Below are 23,450 nucleotides of genomic sequence, written 5' to 3' on the forward strand. Positions count from 1 at the left end.
AATTACTTAAATTACTTTTACTCTACACGATTAGATACTTATATTACTTTCTAAACGATGTTACTTTAATAAAATTTTCCTCTTCCCGGTTACTTAAATTAGTCTACACGATTATTTACTTAAATTACTTTTTCCTTAAACGAAGTAACTCAAATTACTTTCTACACGATTTATCTAATTCATTTTTTCCTCTACACGATGTTACTTAAATAACTTTTTCCTCTTCTCTCTCTAGTTTATTCCCTGGGCCCCAGAGATGCTAGATTAAAACTAATGGTCTGATAAACCCTGGCCCAGGTCGTGGAGTGGTAAACCCTGGCCCAGGTCGTGGGAGTGGTAAACCCTGGCCCAGGTCGTGGGAGTGGTAAACCCTGGCCCAGGTCGTGGGAGTGGTAAACCCTGGCCCAGGTCGTGGGAGTGGTAAACCCTGGCCCAGGTCGTGGGAGTGGTAAACCCTGGCCCAGGTCGTGGGAGTGGTAAACCCTGGCCCAGGTCGTGGGAGTGGTAAACCCTGGCCCAGGTCGTGGGAGTGGTAAACCCTGGCCCAGGTCGTGGGAGTGGTAAACCCTGGCCCAGGTCGTGGGAGTGGAGTTCCTGATATATCTGAGTTTGGCCGATGCACAGGAATTCCGTCATACATTCATATGATAAATAAACTTACATACAAATGTCTTCTTGCATACTCTGACAATACCTCAAGGTCTAGTGATGATAACAGTGGTCTTATATGTACGAAATATGGTATAAAGTACAGGTCGTCTATGGTAATTCCAAGTTACAATATAACATTTGCATTTTCCTGAATATTGAACGTTATGTTTAAAAGGCTGTCATGAAGTTACACGTCTATGGATGCTGGGTGGTATTAACCTTTTTGGAACTATTTATAAAATATGGGAAGCGGGTCCTCTACACTGCTCCGTCCTTTGAACTTGATGTGCCTAAAATGTTAGATTGCACTGGTTTGTCGTTTCCCGCTTTCGCGAGGTAGCGCCAGGAATAAACGGAGGGGAGGGGGGTAGGCCTCATTCGCTCACATTTATTCTCTGGCTGTCATATGTAATACACCTGAACTATACATTTGTTAGCAAGTGCTCCATTTTGATTACTATGTACTTTGGAAAGAGATTAATCTTGTCAAGTTGCACTTGATCGTTAAATTGTACAACTGTGTACAAAGATACGTAACTAAATTATATGCCACGGGGATATCAGTCGTAGTAGCCCTACACGGTGAATCATTACGTTATATGGTATGTGAACCACCAAGTGGTGTTACATATATTAGTTCGAAGTAAGTGATGCTTCGAAAGCAATGCTGAGGCTTCGTTGACCAAAACGAAGCCTCGTTCTCTCTCCAAGATGGGGGTTGACTGCTTCCAGAACTTTTTTTTTTTTTTTTAGACACTATAAGCTCCCGAGCTAACGGTCATTAAGTGGTGCAATTTGAGGTTAATTACCGTTCTGACCTTCGATGGATGTACTCTCCATATTTCCAATGCCTTTGCAAACAGTCCCAGATAAACTTCCCCATTATTATCAGTGAAATCAGAGATTTACATGAATATTACATCCATCCGTTAGTCATGAATGGTGCATGACAGCAGTTGACATATTTTGGAACTGTTCATCAAATGTTGTGAGTATCCAGAAGCAGTTCACAGAGGTGGGAAATCCTGAAGCAAGATTATCCTATTTTAGTATTGACCAGGTATATAAAATCATTATAGCCATCATTATAAACATTAACATCATCATTATAATAATCAGTACAGAGATTTGAGACATCAGCATAGCATCAAAAATACGAACCTAATTTACTTCTTTACATATCGAATTTTATGTTTTCCAGTTACCTTCACCTCTTGAAAACGTAACCTGAACATCAATAGAAACTTTCTTTACCCTAAAGGAAACAGTCTGTCTTGATGATGTCCACCACTCTAAAGTTAAGTAATTGCTCAGAAACAGAATCATCCCTTAAAAAGCAGAGGTGACCTTGACCTTCTTTGGTCTCTGGACCCCTTAAACCCCTTCATATTATTTATAATACCAATTAGCATGACTGATGTAGAATTAAGAGCTATATCTTAAAATCATACGAAGGACGATCCACAGAGTCATTTTGGTCAATATCTTGGTTGGGACGATTACATATGTGGTGGCTAATTAAACAAATTGACCTCGATTAGATAAATTACATTATCTACGTCTTTACCTGACGCTGGTCTCGTAGATGTACGAATGTATGATAACTTTCTGAACCATGGCTCTGGTTATGATAATGTAACTATTTTGTTTCTTGTTAAGGTTAGATACAATCCTAAGACACTGCATCCCATCATCATCTCTTACCATAGGATCCAAACCATTATCCAATCTTCATGGACACCGTGAACCACTATAACGAACCTGTTCTCTCGCTCTTGCAGTATCTGGTGTAAGTCATGGCTAGGTTAGGAAGGGATGAGGGGGATTACAAGCTGGGGCCTCGCTTGGCCGTTACCCTTGAGGAGGAGGGTTTAGGTCAGTGTTGACCCCAGCAGTGTTCACGTCAGGTATGGAATCGAGGAAATTAAACCATATTCCTGTCTACTTCAGCTCTGGCCCGGAGCAGTGACCAACAAATGCCTTTATCCAATGTATTTCCAGCCACCTCCATGGCCACAAGCAGGCAGCCGGCTATGGTCTATGACAAGCCATCTATCTATCTTGTACGTCATGTAAACGTCAGCTTCTAACTCACAGATGCAAAATATGTCATCCTCCAGCCAGCCCCTCGCATCACAGGATATGTTCTACTGTGTGTGTGTGTGTGTGTGTGTGTGTGTTGCAGGTAACGTAACATGTGTGTCTGTGTGTGTTACCATTAAGCGATGTGTCTGTTACCGGTAAGCTACGTGACACTCGCATTGTGTAGTGCGTTACATAACAACTGGTGTGTCTGAACGCCAGGCTTAGCAACGTGTGTGTGTAGCCCTAGGTTACGTAACATTTACATATGTGATTACTATTTGTGTGTTACTGAGAGGTGTACACTGGTGTTGCCTCGTCTCTTAACCTTGTATGTATCATGTCTTCAATCCTACACACACACACACGCGCGCACACACTGTAGATTACGGCAGGGAAGTAGTTAAGTAGGTGTTATGCAGTTAAGTAGGTGTTAAGAATTACGTAAAAGATGTCTGTATGTGTGTGATAGGCCCGCGCGCGCGTCTGTCTGTCTGTAACATAAATCGTGAGGTTTTCAATACCATGTAGGCAGCGTGGCCATACAAACTAATTTCTTTAAATAAATCTGTACAGTTACATGAGTCATGTGAGTTTGATGTACGACTGATTCATTATCGCTGGGTTAACGTCTTTATTTTTTAATCATTATTTGGTATTTGCTAACCCTTCATGGACATATAAAAACAACCCGTTCAAACACTGTGCGATGGCCGTTTAAAATGGCCAGGCTAAGATATGTATTAAGACAATAAACGTATTTGTAATTACAGTATACATGGCGTTATCATATGTTATAGTAGTAATTAATCTACATCTACCTGAAGCTATGTTAAACCCCTTTCTTTTTCAGAACATCACAAGTGATTTACACAGTTTAAATGACCAAATTGATGAGGTTCTCTTCATGATTACATCATTATCTTGTTGGTAAAATGTCTTTGTCGGTGTACTAGGCTGATCGTTATCATCATAGTGGAGAGCCCACGATAACAGCTGTTATCATCCTCCTCAACCTCCAGGTGAACTCTATGATAACCATCAGGGTCCAGGTGTGTGTGTGTGTGTGTGTGTGTGTATTCTCGACTTTAATTGGCTGACACGTGATGAGTGGTCCTCTTTAAACCCACAGATAATGAGCATTTTTTATACATTTAAAGTAAAAATGAACTGCGTGATAATGACACACTTGATGTCTGTCACAGATGGATACTGACTGATACTTCTTGCAAGTGGCGAAGTAACTACCGGTAGAGTTAGTGAAGATGTGTTTGGCCACCGTGACCTTGCAGGACCTTATCTATCTGGTGGACCACAGTAGACGGGTCGTCTGGCTCAGTCATGCTGACGGCGGGAGCAGACTGTCAGACGGTAGCTCATTTCGCTGACGCCTCCACACCAGGTAAGGTGTCTTTCATCCAAGCCCACACCAGCTCAGGATAGGAGAAGGAATACTTCCCACGTATTCCCTGCGTGTCGTAGAAGGCGACTAACAGGGAAGGGAGCGGGGGACTGGAAATCCTCCCCTCTCATTCTTTTTTTAATTTTCCAAAAGAAGGAACAGAGAAGGGGGCCAGGTGAGGATATTCCCTCAAAGGCCCAGTCCTCTGTTCTAAACGCTACCTCGCTATCGCGGGAAATAGCGAATAGCATGAAATATATATATATATATATATATATATATATATATATATATATATATATATATATATATATATATATATATTTTTTTTTTTTTTTTTTTTTTTTTTTTGCTGTCGCTCTCCTGCGTTTGCGAGGTAGCGCAAGGAAACAGACGAAAGAAATGGCCCAACCCACCCCATACACATGTATATACATACGTCCACACACGCAAATATACATACCTACACAGCTTTCCATGGTTTACCCCAGACGCTTCACATGCCTTGATTCAATCCACTGACAGCACGTCAACCCCGGTATACCACATCGCTCCAATTCACTCTATTCCTTGCCCTCCTTTCACCCTCCTGCATGTTCAGGCCCCGATCACACAAAATCTTTTTCACTCCATCTTTCCACCTCCAATTTGGTCTCCCTCTTCTCCTCGTTCCCTCCACCTCCGACACATATATTCTCTTGGTCAATCTTTCCTCACTCATTCTCTCCATGTGCCCGAACCATTTCAAAACACCCTCTTCTGCTCTCTCAACCACGCTCTTTTTTTTTCCACACATCTCTCTTACCTTTACATTACTTACTCGATCAAACCACCTCACACCACACATTGTCCTCAAACATCTCATTTCCAGCACATCCATCCTCCTGCGCACAACTCTATCCATAGCCCACGCCTCGCAACCATATAACATTGTTGGAACCACTATTCCTTCAAACATACCCATTTTTGCTTTCCGAGTAACACACTGATGGGACAATATATATATATATATATATATATATATATATATATATATATATATATATATATATATATATATATCTAATGGGAAACAGAGATATATATATATATATATATATATATATATATATATATATATATATATATATATATATATATATTGTCCCATCAGTGTGTTACTTGCTTAGTGCTCCGTGTCGTGAGGTATAACTCGACCTCCTTCATTCATTAGGATGTCTGAGAAGGAACTGCCAGTAATCGACATGAGGCTTGCCAAGGGGAAGACCAGGCCCGACCTGGTGAGGCAGCTGAGGGAGGTCCTCACCACCGTCGGGTTCTTCTACCTCAAGGGCGTGGACGGCTACGACGAGGCTGAACTGCTCAGGCTCACGCACTGGTTCTACAGGCGAGTTCGAACCCCGATTTTGCCCTTGCGCGGCTCTAGGTCACACTCCACACTTGACCTTCATAACCACTCCAAACTTGACCCTTATACCTCATGATGGGTGGGGGGGGGGTCAGATGACCTTCAAATCTATCAAGTGATGAGGGTGTAGTGAAGATGAGGAGGGTGTAGTGTAGTGAAGATGAGGGTGTAGTGTATTGAAGATGTAGTCAAGCGAAGATGGTCTTTTGAACTCCATTACCCCTAGAATGAACCATGCCATGTTCGAGGTCTGCCAAACAGGTTAATCAACAGAGAGGTAGTAGCTGTCCCCCTGTATGTTTCCACAAAAACACATCCCAGACTTTTGTCCCTAACTGTCGTCTGTGACCCTCACCAGCTTACCGACGGAGGCGAGGATGAAGATCTCCAAGAAATGCTTCAACCCCGAGTGTGGCCACGAATACAGAGGGTTCTTCCCCATAACACCAGGAGAAGTGTCCCACAAGGAAGGTAGGTCAGCTACCCACTGTGGCGCTCTACCTGTGGGTCAGGGAGGAGATAGAACTAGGCTGTTCTGGGTATGTTAGGCTGGAGAACCAAGGTGTTCTTTGTGGGTCAGGGAGGAGATAGAACCAGGCTGTTCTGGGTATGTTAGGCTGGAGAACCAAGGTGTTCTTTGTGGATCAGGGAGGAGATAGAACCAAGCTGTTCTTTGCAGAACAGAGTGAAGGCAGTACGTTCCCTGCCGGTCAATCACAGCCTAAATTAGTGTAAAAGTTATTGTCGAATTAAGAAGTACATCAAGAAACAAGAACAGATTTTTTTTCAAATCACTAAGAATCATCAGTTCAAATTTACGTCTGGAAAACCCAACAGATTTGATCAATGTAAAATCGTAGATGTTAATCTACATCTTCACAAAGCATTTGTTTAAGTCCCTCATTACATAGTACTAGGAAATGCCTGCTGGAGGCGCTGACGAAGTCCTGGCTAGTGTGGCTCACCTGACGACGGTTCTGTCTCCCTCCAGCGTTCGAAACCGGGCCTATACTGGAGACCAGACCCAACATCCCTAAGACCCTGGCAGCCACCCTATTCTACGAAGACAACCAGTGGCCAGTTGACCCTTCCGGCGACACAACCATGTCCACCTACTTCAGGGTAAGAACAGGGCCATGTCCACCTACTTCAGGGTAAGAACAGGGCCATGTCCACCTACTTCAGGGTAAGAACAGGGCCATGTCCACCTACTTCAGGGTAAGAACAGGGCCATGTCCACCTACTTCAGGGTAAGAACAGGGCCATGTCCACCTACTTCAGGGTAAGAACAGGGCCATGTCCACCTACTTCAGGGTAAGAACAGGGCCATGTCCACCTACTTCAGGGTAAGAACAAGGCCATGTCCACCTACTTCAGGGTAAGAACAGGGCCATGTCCACCTACTTCAGGGTAAGAACAGGGCCATGTCCACCTACTTCAGGGTAAGAACAGGGCCATGTCCACCTACTTTAGGGTAAGAACAAGGCCATGTCCACCTACTTCAGGGTAAGAACAGGGCCATGTCCACCTACTTCAGGGTAAGAACAGGGCCATGTCCACCTACTTCAGGGTAAGAACAGGGCCGTGTACAATATGCCTCAGGGTAAGAACACGTAAGTCCATCTACCTCAGGGTAAGCAACTAGGACCAATAACAACCCAACCATCTCTACCCTTGTTCCAGAGATGGATGGAGAACTACCACCAATCGATGACAGAGACGGCGCTGGAGTTGCTCCGTCTGGTGTCCGAGGGCTTCGGTGCGCCCTCTGAGTTCTTCACCCCGCTCTTCAAGCCTCACCACCTCTCAACCCTCCGGCTCATCCACTACCCACCCAGGCCAGACCCCCCGGAGTCGGCCAGAGACGGAGATTATGGTACGATCCTGCGTCTCACAGTAGCCAGTGGTCTGAGGGGCGAAAGCGCACAGGTTCGACTCCTGGCTGCGGCAGTCGGCCTACAGTCAACCTGGCTGTTCATCCACACCCCTAGGGGTTGGTAGGCAAAATGGGTCCCTGGCTCAGGCTAGAGTGTATATAATAGATAGATTGATAAATGGCCATATGGGAAGGCCTCGATTTGGGTCTCAGCAGCCCGTACCGTCTCAGCGAACAACAAAAATAAATAAGAGGACGATTAGTTAGGTATCATGGTGTGTAGTTACCCAAGTATGTTCTATATGGGTGAAAATGCAAGTTTCTGATGGTTGTCTATTTTGCTGGTTCGCTATTTTAAAGATGCAAAAATTGCCACGACAGATGGGGTTCGAGGACGTGAATGCGTCTGGCCTGCATGACAGCGCCACAAGAAAGACACTATACTTAATTTCATAATAATCAATGTTGCAATTTGCGTGTTCAAAGGGTCAAATTTCACGATTGTCAACTCCAGTCTGGTAATGTCTGGCAACGACTGTTGTCGAAAGCCATTTTGATTTGCGTCTACATAAAGAAGTCCAGATTCTCTTTGTTAATGGTCTATTTAGTTTTGTTTACCTCACGGGCATTAGTAGTTATTTCCATGCCTTACCAATATCAAAACAATTGTTGTTTGGATACCACTGTTTATCATTATGAACCATATGCACTCTATCTCCATGGGTTCCTGAACTTTCAAGGTTGCGCTATAATGTGGTGGAAGATAACTCCTTTGCAGTGAAAATTCTTCGACGAGTTTGTACATCAACGATCTAATCTTGTCTAAGGCCACTACTTTCCTCGTGGCCTAACCCAAGTAGGCGGAGTCCGGTAACGCCTATCTATCTTTTTGAAAATGTATATAAATTACTGTGTGTCTAATTGAGCTAAAGAATAATATATATATATATATATATATATATATATATATATATATATATATATATATATATATATATATATATATAATGTTGCTGTTATCCATTACACTTGTACACGAATACCATTAATAGCCATCGTGTATTCAAGTATTATCTCGATATCTTTAAACTGGATATAATGTCAAGTATCTATATATCGCTTAACTTGTAGCCAAGTATCTATCTACATATCTCTAATCAACAGCCTGTCATCTACCTACGATCCTCTAACTTGTAGCCTAGTAATCTACCTACATATTTAAAAGCCTATGTCATCCTGTAAACTACTCCCTACCTAGTTATTAACCAGCGCATCCTTCCCTATGGCCGCCATCATCCCGCTTTTCCTCCCCCGTGGCCACTATTAACTAGCATTTCCTCCTCCTGGCTACTATTAACTAGTGCTGCCACTATTAACTAGCATTTCCTTCCTCCTGGCCACTATTAACCAGTTCTTCCTCCTCCTCCTCCTCCCACCAGTGATCCAGACAGCGGAGCACAACGACTCGGTGATGGTCACGTTGCTGGCCACCTTCAAGCAGTACCCTGGGCTGCAGGTCCGCTGGACAGACAACACCCTGCTGGACGTGCCCCACCGCCCGGGTCACCTGGTAGTGAACATAGGTGATCTCCTGGCCGTCATCAGCGGAGGCAAGCTCAAGGCCACCAGCCACCGAGTCATCGACTGCTGCGGCGACAGGTGAGAGGCCATCTTTAAATACCCATCTCCCACCTTCATGATGGAGGCTACTTTGTGAGGTGATGGTAAATACAAAGATAAATCGAGTCAGACGCTACAGAACGACTCGGGAGCCATCTTGCCTTCAATTAGCCCTATGTACGACTCGGCTGGCGATCAAACCCGACACAATACAGGATCTTATTACCTTTTAATGGAATGGTTGTTCCATTTTGTCTTTCTTCTCCTCCCTAGTTCCTTGCACTTTAGTTATAACCTTTAATTTACCTTCGCCTCACTGATATCAATGTTTAAACTTACTTCATCATGAACGTACTATAGCGTTACTTTCCACAACAGGTCAATTATTCCGTATATTAAACGTACAGAAAATATACTTTGTCTCATTTACAGTAAAAAGTCTGCGCATGTTTACGATCACACACACACATATATATATATATATATTCCTACGAGTCCACCATCCACATAACTGTAATACATAACAACTATATTCAATCATTTGTGATATATCAAGATAACTCCCTCAATCAACAAGTGGGAGGAGCTGTTCATCTACGTACTAAACCTAACTGTTTGGTCAAACCTTTAATCAAATCGTTGAATTACACTGACCTCTATTGTATCATCATTCCGTTGTTCTCCATGAAAGCACAACTTGTCATTTAAGTGCAGAATGGCCTATAAGCTACGACGAAAACTGACATTATCTGCTGGATCCTGCAACACCAACAGGATTAATCTTGTCAGCTTAAACATCTTTAAATGGAGAATGTTCTTGTCTCTGGCTGGTTCTCCAGTTGAAATCATTTTCAGATATATCACCAACAGTCAACAAACCACCTCACTATGAGAAAGATACTATCAGTTCTGTTTAATGTGGAGGAATGATGAAGTGGAGGAGCAGCAATTATCTTTCTTCCAGGTCCAACTCCACACTAAGGTCACCATCTACCGGCTGTCGAAGACACGTTGCATGTTGTCACTCATTCTTTTATTTAATGGTAAATAATAACAAATAAGACAACAAAAAAATAATTACAAAAAATAGTATAATGTAGACGGCACTAAATATTGACGACTTTATTACTGATATGTTAAGTTGACGATCAAGATACTCGCTTAAAAATAATTTTGGAAAAGTGGACATGATCAACATATATGTTTTAATGATAGGCATCCATTTTGGTGACATATTATAATTACCTTGTTCACCAGTGACCTGTGGTTAACCTCGCGACAATAGTGCAAGGCTATATAGCCGAAGTGAGGATAAATTTGTCAAAGATTCTTGAACAACAAACGTCACAAATTCATCACTATAACTGGGGATTAAAGGTCTGGTAATTACAAAAGAGGAGCAATATCTGGACATTATCATGTCTGGATGAGATGATTCATTGTTAAGTACAACATTTGTGCAATATAATGTTTCAAAAGTAACTGTAAAAGGTAGATGATCTACAATCGAGGTGATAGTTAGGAATTGTATGGCGCAATGCGAGGTAGTCATAGGAACAAATTAGATAAATAGAGAACTCTTATCTGTGGATGGCATATTCTCTGCACAGTTCCCATCGTTATGAAATAAGATTCTCATCTTTTATTTCCTCCTTCAGGTTCTCAGTGCCGTTCTTCCTGGAGCCTAGCTATGAGGGCAACATCAACATTGTGTTGCCGGGTGGGACCCCAGAGCTGACAGATGACCCCAAAGAGGTAGTGCCCTATGGTCCCTGGCTCTTTGACAAAATAACGAAGTACGCTGAGTACAGGGGCCTGCTAGAGCGAGCAGCCAAGCTAGGTTTGACACTCTATTAAATGGGAATACCTACTTACTATGCCCTGAAATGAATGCAGCATAAGCCCTTCCTAATATCTAATATACTCATATTCCAGAGTTCATTTATTGTTTTTTATTAACATCAAGAAAATATGTAAAGGGTTTATCTTTCAGCTGCTGGGCTACATTATGAATTATGACCAATTAATAAATTACAGGGAAGCAGGTCTAAGCTTATGAGGTTCATCTCTTAAAAGCTTGATCAGGGAACAAAATCTATTAATTAATAACTTTTCTTTAATACAAAAGATCCTGACTTGCATTACATCCTCTTTCCTCTTTTCCTTTGTTCTTTGCATCTACTATTCCATTACTTGAGAAATATTTCTTTGCATCTTTACTAAAATCCCTTAATTTTATCGCTATTAGATAACTTCAAGAAATTGCTGGATATCGACACTGTCAGACTGATTTGGAAACTTTAAGGTTGCAATCATGTCTCCACTCTTATCTTTCTCCTGGATATGGAACATCTCAATTAATTTAGATGTTTCATAGTTAACCTAGACATCTCATAATTCATTAAGGTGTTTTATAATTAATTAATTAATTCAGACACTTTGCCAAGACATAGGGGTACGAAAATAAACAAGAGATTTCGTACTTGCATTAATTGCTATAACAATTCCAGTGCAATACTCTCTGGCTCTTATTTTTAAGCCTATCATGCTACTGTAAGTGTTTTGACATAAAATTGGAATAACACAGTAGGAAAGTCTTAGACATTTAATTCAAAGGAAACGGCATAGATTTGTACCTAAAAGAGAAGCTAGTTCTCTTACAATATAACTACTGGTAAAATTATAATTCTGTACACGTCAGGATGCTTTGGTTGGATTACTTTTAATTGAGCAATGTGGTGTAATTATATTTATCACATTCACTGAAGGACTGCACAAATTTCAGCTTACAAGTGAGAGCCAAGTCCAATTATAAGCAGTTATATGAGGTATGCTATATGTAGTATTGTCTTTAAAATGATATATAAGAGATTTATGTCATATCACGAAGGCTAGAATGATTATGGGGATTTTTGTATCAATATCTTTGGTTGCAAGCTTGAACCAGAATCCACTTCTTTCACCTTCACCTTAATACTTTACATCATAGCACCACATGGGCCATGCATTAACTTATTTTATTTCAATTTCTTAAGTGGGAAAAAACTGTAATGGGATAGACACAGGAGAAATATTCCTTGACCTTTCTTGGTAGCAGAATTATATATGTATACAAGTTGACAACACTGACTTCTACGCAAACTGAAAATTAATCCGTAAAGTCTTTGATGTCAACAATTTTGCCCAGTGTTAGTGACACTGTAATTTCTAATGATCTATGGCTGTCAGCAATATAATTCTTCCCAAAAGCTTAATGAAATCTTTATCCATTTTGTCCCTATAACTTAATGAAATCTTTATCCATTTTTTGACACTCACCTTTGAACAAATTGCAAAAGAATCTTGTATAAAAAGTGCATTTTTATGAATTTCTCAGAACAATATAGTAAGTACTTAAGTAACCTCATTCAGAAATGTATGTCAAGAAGGCCAAAAATATGGCCTGGTTTGCAGTGTTGAATGTAGGGACTGCTTTAGTTCAGGCTGTGCCAACTTAGAAGTAACAAAAGTCACATCAAGTGTGATAAATGTGATGGATTTCGTGAACCCGTAAAACTGAGTTACTAAGTTGAGCAATTATGTGGAAACTGAGTTACTAAGTTGAGCAATTATGTGGAAACTGAGTTACTAAGTTGAGCAATTACATGACAACCGAGTTCCTAAGTTGAATAATTATATAACAACTGAGTTACTAAGTTGAGCAATTATGTGACAACTGAGTTACTAAGTTGAGCAATTATGTGACAACTGAGTTACTAAGTTGAACAATTATGGGACAACTGAGTAACTAAGTTCAGCAATTATGTGAAAACTGAGTTACTAAGCTGAGCAATCATGTAACAACTGAGTTACTAAGTTGAGCAATTACGTGACAACTGAGTTACTAATTTGAGTAATTACGTAACTGAGCCTCATATCATTGTATGATTACTTGAGTGCCTATTTGTCATCATCCTTGGGTCTGGCTTCCTCCAAGACAAGGTTCAAGTCGAATATTTCAGCATCAGGGTCAACCCTGACCATTCCCTGGCTCTCATTGTTGACATGGTTGACACGGGTGTCAGAGCTGAGGTCTGGCGGTGGTGGGTGCTGCTCGTTGTGCACACCTTCACCCACCTGCACCTCAATGTCGTCGTCTATGTGGTTGTAAATGTAGGCCGCCTTCTTAGGCCTTGCTGATGGCGTGGAATTGTCGTCAGCATCCTGGGAATGATGGGATGGGCCCCCGGCTTGACGTGGTGGCCTACGCTTGCCTCCATCATTCAGGTCCTGCCCCACAACATGGAAGTTACTGAGTCAGTCCAATACAACTTCATCTTAAACGTAATATATTTTCATCTAAACAAGAACATCTGGGTAATTGTGTCTCTAAGATTTGAAACTATCAATTATACAAGAGCATTTAGGTAACTGTGTCTCTAAGATACAAAATTATAAGTTTGGTATGATTATCATCTACCTATATAGCCACCAATCTATATATCTGATGCCTTCTCTGCTCACTTCTCTCATATATTCTCTCATCTCCCATGTCTTGCCTGCTGGCTTTCCCTCATTCTGTTTTCTCTTAAAATAATAATATATTTTCCTCTGTTTTTCACTCATGACCCCATCATCATGCTCTCCATATAACCAAATCACTTGAAGGTGCTTTGATTTAATCTGGTTACACCATACAACATTGCCTAACTCTCTCTCTCTCTCTCTCCCCTCCCCCATGTCCCCTACACCAACATGGACAACTTCTAGTTCCACATCCACATTTCACACCTACAAATGAGTGTCGGCTGGACTTTCCTCATCTCCATTCCTTGCTGTCACAATCATCATCACATTTATTCCCTCCCCCTCATAAATCCCTACAAATCCAGACACTCCCCATCTTCAGCACCTAAACCTCTTGTAATTCTCCAGTGTGTCCCATATTGCCACAATATCACTTCCATTCTTCAACATGTCACCTGTTATCCCATCCACTCCATAGACTTACTTGACCCATTCCAAACCTTGCCCAGAGCCAAATCCATTTCATCTTTTATAATACATCCTGTATTATAACATTCCCCATCCCTGAGCATTTGCCTCACTGTCATAGCACATGTCTCTCAGTATAATTCTCTTCATATGGAACAATGTTTCAGTAAAGGTAATCAGCAGGTAGATTTTAAAATCAACAAAGGTGTTTCATAAAGAACAATCCTTTCACAGGTATGATATAAAAACAATCAACTTCCTAAATCCTCTCTTATCTCTAAGTTATACTGGCCATAAAACAGAGTAAAAACACAAAATATCAGGCAATAAATAAGTCAAAAGAAGCCCCTTTTAGTATAAAGTGAATGACAATAAAGAGGTTAGTCATGTAGTAGCCTTCATAGGGTCAATATACCTGAGTCTTGTGAAGGATTATGATTTTAATTATTTTCCAGAGATCATGGGATGTACAGTAATTTCTTAGGGCATAAAGACATCTTTTTTATTACTGCTATATCATCCTACATGTCTCTAGGTATGTGAATTATCGTACACTGTTCATCAATTGTTGTACATTTAAGTGTGAATGTCGCATCATTTCTGATAGCGTGACACCTCTGTCCTTTTTGTCTTATGGTTCACTCTGATAAAAGGATATTATCATTTTTTCTTGTGTTTTTCTCTAATTCTCAGAACTTTTCACTCAAAACATACGTGATGCATTTCAACTAACCCATACAAGGTAGGATCAAGGTCAATTGTTTGGTAGGTGTAGTGAGGTCAAAGACTTTGTAGTGAAGATAAGGGTGTAGTAGAAATGGCCTTTGACCTGACCTTTGCATATCAGGTCCAATGTCACTGGCTTTTAACCTAATCCATAAGTGAGGATACATTAAAGATAAGGGTGTAGTATAAATGGCCTTTGACCTGATGCTTGCATATCATGGCCAATGTCATTGGCCTTTAACCTAAACCATAAGTGAGGATATACTGAAGATAAGGTTGTAATGAAGATCACTTTTGACCTAATCCTAATGTGTCTGGTGAATAAGTGTGTATAAATAAAATACAGTGAAGATGAGGGTGTAGTAAAGATGACCAGTGACCTGACCTATAAAGGTTTACTGAAGATGGCCATTAAATGGACTTTTAAATGTGTATATATGTCTATGTCTGCGTATGTATGAGTATATGTATGTATATGTGCATGTATGGGCATATATATTCATATATTTATTCATTATACTTTGTCACTGTCTCCCGTGTCAGCAAGGCAGCACAAGGAAATAAACAAAAGAATGGCCCAACCCACCCACATACACATGTATATACATAGATGCCTACACATGCACATATACATACCTATACAATTCAACGTATACATATATAGACATATACATATATACACGTACAAAATTCATACTTGCTGTCTTCATCCATTCCCATCGCCACCCCGCCACACATGAAATGGCACCCCCCTCCCCCCTCATGCACGCGAGGTAGCACTAGGAAAAAACAACAAAGGCCACATTTGTTCACACTCAGTCTTTAGCTGTCATCTTTACAAGAACTAGTGCCAACAGAGGAAAATGAAATGTTTTCAACATAAAATATTTATATATTTTCTTTCTTTTTTCTTTTATTAAACATACATGATGTGCCATACAGCCAACGTGGGAACAAATTTGATTCGTGCCTTGCTGATTTAGTTAAGATGGGGGCGGGGGAATGTAACATGACATTTACATCATCACAAATTTTATTACCCTGTGTAAGACATCCCCTGAAAATGCATCATCAAAATGACCCACAACTCTCTCTCCCTCTCAGAGGTATAAAAAACTGTTAAATAACACGCTTAATTGTAAATTCACTAAAAGGGGGGAAGGCTTGCTCAATGGCAGCCCTCACCGATCTGCATATATGCACAAAAAAGCAGCACCAGTATATATAACTGACATATAAGGACTTAGCCAAAAAAAGAAAAAAAAGATTCTACATGGAAGACAGTAACCTTTTCACAGGGAGGCCCTGTACTACACGAGATCACTTCGAAGGGACAGGGTGACCCATCTAGAGAGAACTGACCTCACCAGCCTCGACCAGTTCGGCTGGGACCACCTCATTCCACTCAGGGATGGGGAGGGGGACAGTCCCTGACGAGGAGACTTCGTTCTCCACCTCTGGGATATATGATGGTGGCTCCTCCTCCTTATCCACTTCCCCCTCCATATCAACACCCAGATCCTCCTCCTCCTGTTGAACACACACAATTTTTTTTTTTTTTTTTTTTGACTGCAGTGCTATGTACTTCTCTTCATATCTTGTTCTTCATTAAACACAAAGAGCAAATCCTAAACAGAATTCACCAAAATAATTCTATCTATAAAATAAGGTTGGTAAGGTTATTTAATGTATGTATGACTCATGGTGAGGTGCCTGAGGATTGGCAGAATGCGTGCATAGTGCCATTGTACAAAGGCAAAGGGGATAAGAGTGAGTGCTCAAATTACAGAGGTATAAGTTTGTTGAGTATTCCTGGTAAATTATATGGGAGGGTATTGATTGAGAGGGTGAAGGCATGTACAGAGCATCAGATTGGGGAAGAGCAGTGTGGTTTCAGAAGTGGTAGAGGATGTGTGGATCAGGTGTTTGCTTTGAAGAATGTATGTGAGAAATACTTAGAAAAGCAAATGGATTTGTATGTAGCATTTATGGATCTGGAGAAGGCATATGATAGAGTTGATAGAGATGCTCTGTGGAAGGTATTAAGAATATATGGTGTGGGAGGAAAGTTGTTAGAAGCAGTGAAAAGTTTTTATCGAGGATGTAAGGCATGTGTACGGGTAGGAAGAGAGGAAAGTGATTGGTTCTCAGTGAATGTAGGTTTGCGGCAGGGGTGTGTGATGTCTCCATGGTTGTTTAATTTGTTTATGGATGGGGTTGTTAGGGAGGTAAATGCAAGAGTTTTGGAAAGAGGGGCAAGTATGAAGTCTGTTGGGGATGAGAGAGCTTGGGAAGTGAGTCAGTTGTTGTTCGCTGATGAAACAGCGCTGGTGGCTGATTCATGTGAGAAACTGCAGAAGCTGGTGACTGAGTTTGGTAAAGTGTGTGGAAGAAGAAAGTTAAGAGTAAATGTGAATAAGAGCAAGGTTATTAGGTACAGTAGGGTTGAGGGTCAAGTCAAATGGGAGGTGAGTTTGAATGGAGAAAAACTGGAGGAAGTGAAGTGTTTTAGATATCTGGGAGTGGATCTGGCAGCGGATGGAACCATGGAAGCGGAAGTGGATCATAGGGTGGGGGAGGGGGCGAAAATTCTGGGGGCCTTGAAGAATGTGTGGAAGTCGAGAACATTATCTCGGAAAGCAAAAATGGGTATGTTTGAAGGAATAGTGGTTCCAACAATGTTGTATGGTTGCGAGGCGTGGGCTATGGATAGAGTTGTGCGCAGGAGGATGGATGTGCTGGAAATGAGATGTTTGAGGACAATGTGTGGTGTGAGGTGGTTTGATCGAGTGAGTAACGTAAGGGTAAGAGAGATGTGTGGAAATAAAAAGAGCGTGGTTGAGAGAGCAGAAGAGGGTGTTTTGAAGTGGTTTGGGCACATGGAGAGAATGAGTGAGGAAAGATTGACCAAGAGGATATATGTGTCGGAGGTGGAGGGAACGAGGAGAAGAGGGAGACCAAATTGGAGGTGGAAAGATGGAGTGAAAAAGATTTTGTGTGATCGGGGCCTGAACATGCAGGAGGGTGAAAGGAGGGCAAGGAATAGAGTGAATTGGAGCGATGTGGTATACCGGGGTTGACGTGCTGTCAGTGGATTGAATCAAGGCATGTGAAGCGTCTGGGGTAAACCATGGAAAGCTGTGTAGGTATGTATATTTGTGTGTGTGGACGTATGTATATACATGTGTATGGGGGGGGGGGGGGTTTGGGCCATTTCTTTCGTCTGTTTCCTTGCGCTACCTCGCAAACGCGGGAGACAGCGACAAAGTATAATAAATAAAATATATAATAAAGTAAATCCTAAATAAAATTATTTCATAAGATAAAGCCTGATCACCAAAACTAATTCAATCAATATAAACTAAAACCTAATCACGAAAAATAATTCCATCAATAAACTGGTGCAATAAAAAAATAAATCCATCAATAAACTGAAGTTTAGTAACAAAATAATTCCATCAATAAACTCAAACTTAATAAACAAAATAATTCCATCAATATACTGAAGTCTAAAACAAAATAATTCCATCAATAAACTGAAGCCTAATAACCAAAATAAATCTATCCATGAAACAAACTCCAATACTATAATAATTCTATCAATAAACTGAGGCCTAATACCCAAAATAATTTCATTCATAAACTGCATCCTCATAGCCAAAATAATTCCATCAATAAAGTGAAGCCTAATACCCAAAACATAAATTCCAATTATAAACTGCAGCTAAAATAATAACTCCATTAATATAATGAAGTTAATTAATATGCTAGTATTGACATACCTGAGGGATGATGGTGGTCTCATAATCTACAGCACTAACAGGAGTCTGGGTCACAGCGTCCTGGTCAGGTCGGATGTGGATGACCTGAAGAAGATACAGGAATGTGAGTTCAAGGGAAAGTGACAACTGGTCAAGGCAGTGAATGAGATGGTTTTGAGGTCTAATGTTGCACTTGTGGAGTTACTGTCGGAGGAGAGAATGGTGAAACAGACTGAAAAGTTGGTTTGGAGGCATGTCCCTCACTCCTGGAGCTGAGTAAGATGAATATAAGGAATGATGACACAGAAATTGTAATGGTTGGAAATTCAATTGTTGCTACACTCAGAGAATTAGCATACGGGTCCCTCGAGTAAATGCAAGATACATAAGCTGATTTTGAAGATCTACAAAAGGATTAAGACATCTGATGTTTGATAAATGACAATTAGTAAGGAATTCTGTAATTGCATCCACCTATATCATTGTTTATATGAAAATATGTGGATAAAATCTTTTTTTTTATATATATATTCATAGAAAAGGTCTCTAAATATGGTCGCTGCAGGGAATAGCTGGTGACCCTAACAATTCTAGGTGCTCAGGGTGCAATGCTCAGGCCACAGATGTTCAGGGTGTAAGGCTCTGACCACAGGTGTTCAGGGTGCAAGGGTCTGACCACAGACGTTCAGTGTGCAAGGCTCTGACCACAGGTGTTCAGGGTGCAAGACTCAGGTCACAGATGTTCAGGGTGCAAGGCTCTGACCACAGGTGTTCAGGGTGCAAGGGTTTGACCACATGTTCAGGGTGTAAGGCTCTGACCACAGGTGCTCAGGGTGCAATGCTCAGGCCACAGATGTTCATGGTGCAAGGCTCTGACCACAGGTGTTCAGGGTGCAAGACTCAGGTCACAGGTTCTCAGCGTACAAGACTCAAGCCACAGGTGCTCAGGGTGCAAGAGCTTAGTATCAGCAAGATGCTCACCTTATGGTGGAAGAATGAGTTGAATCCATCACCGGACTCCTTGTTGATGGTGTTGTTGACCTCAATACGAGTGCCGTTCACAACATGTACCTCATGTGTCGAGTTGTCGTAGTTGTCCGGATAATCGTCCGCGCTGGGAAGGTCATGCCACACCTGACCAGGGATGGGGCGGTTGTTACTTGACAACAACAACAACAAAGCTTGGCTTTACCAGTGGCTCAAATATATTGACTTAGCATGAATTCATTCGCCTTAGGGGTTCATATATCTGATTCTCTCCTCTCGTTATCAGTCAATAGATTATATATCAAAAGGGTTCTCTTCAAATATACTGATAACATGAATTCATTCGCCTCAAGTGGTTTAGACATCTGATTTCTCTCCTTCTCTGGTTATCAGTTAATAGATCATATATCCAAAGGGTTCTCTTATGGCCATCAAAACACAAGACCACTTACCGGGAACTTTGGCATTACAGGGAGAGGGAACCTGGGCTCGTCCAAGCCGAATATATAATCATCATAATCCTCGAAGACGGGGCTTCCTCCCACACCTTGGTCATCATGACCCGAAGTACCCTCTCCAACAGGATGGGAAGGGATAATGTCAAATAGCGTCCAACCTTGGTGAGGATATAGGTCATGCACGGGTCGAGGATGGTAGGTCCTTGGCATATGGTCGAACAGCCTGCGAATAATCTGGTCGAAATTCATGCGACCTGTGAATGGAAAATACGTTATCTAACCAGAATTTTCTCAAGATGTAAAAGATACAATATACAGATATTTCATCAATTCATCTCTCCGGTTCTGTTTCTCTCATTTCTATCATCTTTCCATCGTTATTTCTTTCTACATCATTATGCTTCTCTCATTTCTATCTATCTTATTTCTAATGTTATTCATTTACGTCACCGTCTACCTAAAATTCATAAGATTTCTAGGTCAATAAAGAAGTTCCTTCCAACTTCCAAGCCTCAACGCCTGACCATCAAAGTCAACCAACTGTCAGCGGTGCTCACCTACATGGCGTCGGTCAAATGTCATAGGAAAGACTTCATCTTCATCATCCTCTTTCCTTAGGACACTACCTCCTACAGGATCCTCTTCCTCCATGATACCCTCGTGAGGGATCCAAGCGTCCGTTGCTGGGGCTGAGGGCTGTTGGAATTTCCTGCCATCCTCCTTCTCTTCGAATACATACGGAGACCCTGAAGAAAAGGTGATAAATAACATATATCCAATATCATAAAATCAAGCATATTTAGGATCAACTTAGAATCCTGTCAGACCTATGTATCAAAAAAGGATATAAAGATCAGGAAAACACACAGTTTCAGTAACAAGCACATATCTTTTTGAACACACAAACACACTGGATGCACACTATATCACCAGTATTATGGGTGATTACTGAACAAAACATGATTTACTTGCTTCTTTCATGTTTCTGATGAAACCATGTGACTGTATAACTGTTATGATGGGTGACTGGCAAGATTTAGGCGTACTGATGCAACGCTCAAGTCCACTGGCCCAATCAAAGATGTACCACCTCTCTCTCTCTCCATGAAGGTGGGGACTTGGAGAGGAAGGCATATGCTCAAGCCCTCAAGCATCGCTCCCTCATTACCTCACAACCCCCACATTCCCTGGCTTTGGCCCAGCATGGTTGAGAGAAGACGTTTAACTCAACAAAATTAAGAACATCAATTATCTGTGTCAGTGAGGTAGTGCCAGGAAACAGACGGAGAATGACCCATCCACTCATATACACACAAATGCCCACACACGCACATATACATATAAACATATACACACGTTAACATACATATATATATACTTTCTTTCATACTATTCGACATTTCCTGCATTAGCGAGGTAGCGTTAAGAACAGAGGACTGGGCCTTTGAGGGAATATCCTCACGTGGTCCCCCTTCTCTGTTCCTTCTTTTGGAAAATTAAAGAAAAAAAAAAAGAGAGGGGGAGGATTTCCAGCCCCCCGCTCCCTTCCCTTTTAGTCGCCTTCTACGACACGCAGAGAATACGTGGGAAGTATTCTTTCTCCCCTATCCCCAGGGATACACATGTACATATTCATACTTGCTTGCCTTCATCCACTCCTGACGCCGCCTTGCCCCACAGGAAACAAGAGTGACGCACTGGATAGTGCCACTGTAAACACCACCGCATAAATAATGAGGTGTGGTAGTGGTGATGTCACTACCACACACATATACACAACCTCATGAAGTGAGTGAGAATGAGAGATGCCTCATAACCATGTCACTTGGGAATGCCGGAGGCGAAAGGAAGCCACAGACTAGATAACAGCTTCCGAGAGCGGGTGGCAGGTAGGTAACCTACCTCACACTACAGTCCCTCTCATATCACCAGCATTATGACGGCCATAAAGTTATGAGTCAATATGAGGTCTAGGGGATGAGGAAGGGCCCCTACTATGTGCTACTCAGAGCATTCATTTCTCAGGTTTTCACACTTAAACAGTATTTCATTATATTTTTTTCATATAAATTAATTTGTATACGAGACAAAAATAAAAAATACACTACTAAAAACAGGATATACAAACCTTATGCCTCCATTCTTATCGAAAAATGAGGAAATTGTTACCTTCTATAACTGGTCAAATTCCCTTAGGAACTTGGAAAATTCAGTTTATCATTTATATATATAAATATTTGACTTACTTGGAGCAGGTTGGACAACGCCAAGAAGCAGGAGAAGAGTGAGGGATGTGATAAGCAACATAGTTTCCTCCACACTCAATACTGACCCCATGAACCTGATGCAGGTGAGTTTATATCCCTCCTGAAGTCAGTGCCAGTTCTCAGCGGACAAAAAACTTTCCCAAATTTCTGACAGCTTGGTGAAAAAAAATTATGTGCTTTTATCAGAGGAAAAACTTAAGTTTATTACAGTACATCATAATAACTGCGGATACACAAATATGATTAGTTTAACTGACAATGAATGATAATTTTGTGTATCCATGCAGCTAACATGTGACTTTTGTCCAGCCAATGAGAAGCCGAAGAAGGTATGACGTCAGGAAGGAGCGGCTTTCCTGGAACGTTTCGAAAGAACTGGAATTCAAGTTACTTAGTGTGTGTGATCTAAGCTTATTTATGACTGGGAACTGTTTAAGAATCTATACTGGCGAGAACAGGAGAGGAGTTGAAATCTGTTGTTTTCGTTATGTGCATCACTGGGGTGGGGTTCGAATCCTGGCTATCGAATGTGTGTTGAAATGGTTTGGTCACATGGAGAGAATGAGTGAGAAAAGATTGTCAGATTGTCAGAGGTGGAGGGAACAAGGAGAAGTGGGAGACCAAATTGGAGGTGGAAAGATGGAGTGAAAAAGATTTTGAGTGATCTGGGCCTGAACATGCAGGAGGGTGAGAGGCGTGCAATGGAGTGAATTGGAATGATGTGATATACCGGGGTCAACGTACCGTCAGTACAGTGAACCAGGGCATGTGAAACGTCTGAGGTAAACCATGGAAAGGTCTGTTGGGCCTGGATGTGGAAAGGGAGCTGTAGTTTCGGTGCATTACACATGACAGCTGGTGTATGGATGTGAGCGGATGTGGCCTTGCTTCGTCTTCTTTCTGGCGCTACCTCGCTGTCGCAGGGGGTGGCGATGGGGTGTGGCAGAGAAGAGAATGTATATGTTACCTTTTTTTCCCTCGTGCGTTTGTGCTTAGTGACAGTTAATGTATATGCTTAGTGACAAGCAATGTATATGCTTAGTGACAGGTAATGTATATGCTTAGTGACAAGTAATGTATATGCTTAGTGACAGGTAATGTGTATGCTTAGTGACAGGTAATGTATATGCTTAGTGATAGGTAATGTATATGCTTGGTGACAAGTAATGTATATACTTAGTGACAGGTAATGTATATGCTTGGTGACAGTTAATGCATATGCTTAGTGACAGTTAATG

The 23,450-nt window shown here is 41.3% G+C and overlaps 2 protein-coding genes across 3 annotated transcripts; one reads left to right on the plus strand and one right to left on the minus strand.

Moving 5' to 3' along the window:
* The first annotated feature begins 3,991 nt into the window (after positions 1–3,991).
* LOC139761173 (uncharacterized) lies at positions 3,992–10,980 on the plus strand. The gene is made up of 7 exons (XM_071685154.1): positions 3,992–4,135; positions 5,349–5,522; positions 5,902–6,014; positions 6,535–6,665; positions 7,227–7,419; positions 8,859–9,078; positions 10,698–10,980. Exons 2-7 carry the CDS (start codon positions 5,350–5,352, stop codon positions 10,894–10,896), a joined length of 1,029 nt encoding a protein of 342 aa, XP_071541255.1. The 5' UTR covers positions 3,992–4,135; position 5,349; the 3' UTR covers positions 10,897–10,980.
* Positions 10,981–11,514: 534 nt separating this feature from the next.
* On the minus strand, positions 11,515–22,341 carry LOC139761172 (uncharacterized). Of its 2 annotated transcripts, XM_071685151.1 has the most exons (7): positions 22,192–22,341; positions 20,503–20,691; positions 19,940–20,199; positions 19,482–19,634; positions 18,522–18,605; positions 16,102–16,269; positions 11,515–13,308 (listed from the first exon to the last, which is right to left on the minus strand). In XM_071685151.1, exons 1-7 carry the CDS (start codon positions 22,280–22,282, stop codon positions 12,979–12,981), a joined length of 1,275 nt encoding a protein of 424 aa, XP_071541252.1. In that variant the 5' UTR covers positions 22,283–22,341; the 3' UTR covers positions 11,515–12,978. The 2 variants fall into 2 exon arrangements, with proteins under 2 accessions (XP_071541252.1, XP_071541253.1); XM_071685152.1 differs by lacking the exon at positions 16,102–16,269.
* Positions 22,342–23,450: the final 1,109 nt, after the last annotated feature.

Source organism: Panulirus ornatus, chromosome 39, assembly GCF_036320965.1.
Source record: "Panulirus ornatus isolate Po-2019 chromosome 39, ASM3632096v1, whole genome shotgun sequence".
Lineage (NCBI taxonomy): Eukaryota > Metazoa > Arthropoda > Malacostraca > Decapoda > Palinuridae > Panulirus > Panulirus ornatus.

Excerpts from the sequence above, each read along its gene's own strand:
- LOC139761172 (XM_071685151.1), bottom strand. The coding sequence starts at position 22,282 with ATGGGGTCAGTATTGAGTGTGGAGGAAACTATGTTGCTTATCACATCC. Across the intron at positions 20,692-22,191 it reads CGTTGTCCAACCTGCTCCAA|GGTCTCCGTATGTATTCGAA; the intron begins GTAAGTCAAATA and ends CCTTTTCTTCAG. Across the intron at positions 18,606-19,481 it reads ACTCATTCTTCCACCATAAG|GTCATCCACATCCGACCTGA; the intron begins GTGAGCATCTTG and ends TATCTTCTTCAG.
- LOC139761173 (XM_071685154.1), top strand. The coding sequence starts at position 5,350 with ATGTCTGAGAAGGAACTGCCAGTAATCGACATGAGGCTTGCCAAGGGG. Across the intron at positions 6,015-6,534 it reads AGAAGTGTCCCACAAGGAAG|CGTTCGAAACCGGGCCTATA; the intron begins GTAGGTCAGCTA and ends GTCTCCCTCCAG. Across the intron at positions 6,666-7,226 it reads CCATGTCCACCTACTTCAGG|AGATGGATGGAGAACTACCA; the intron begins GTAAGAACAGGG and ends CCCTTGTTCCAG.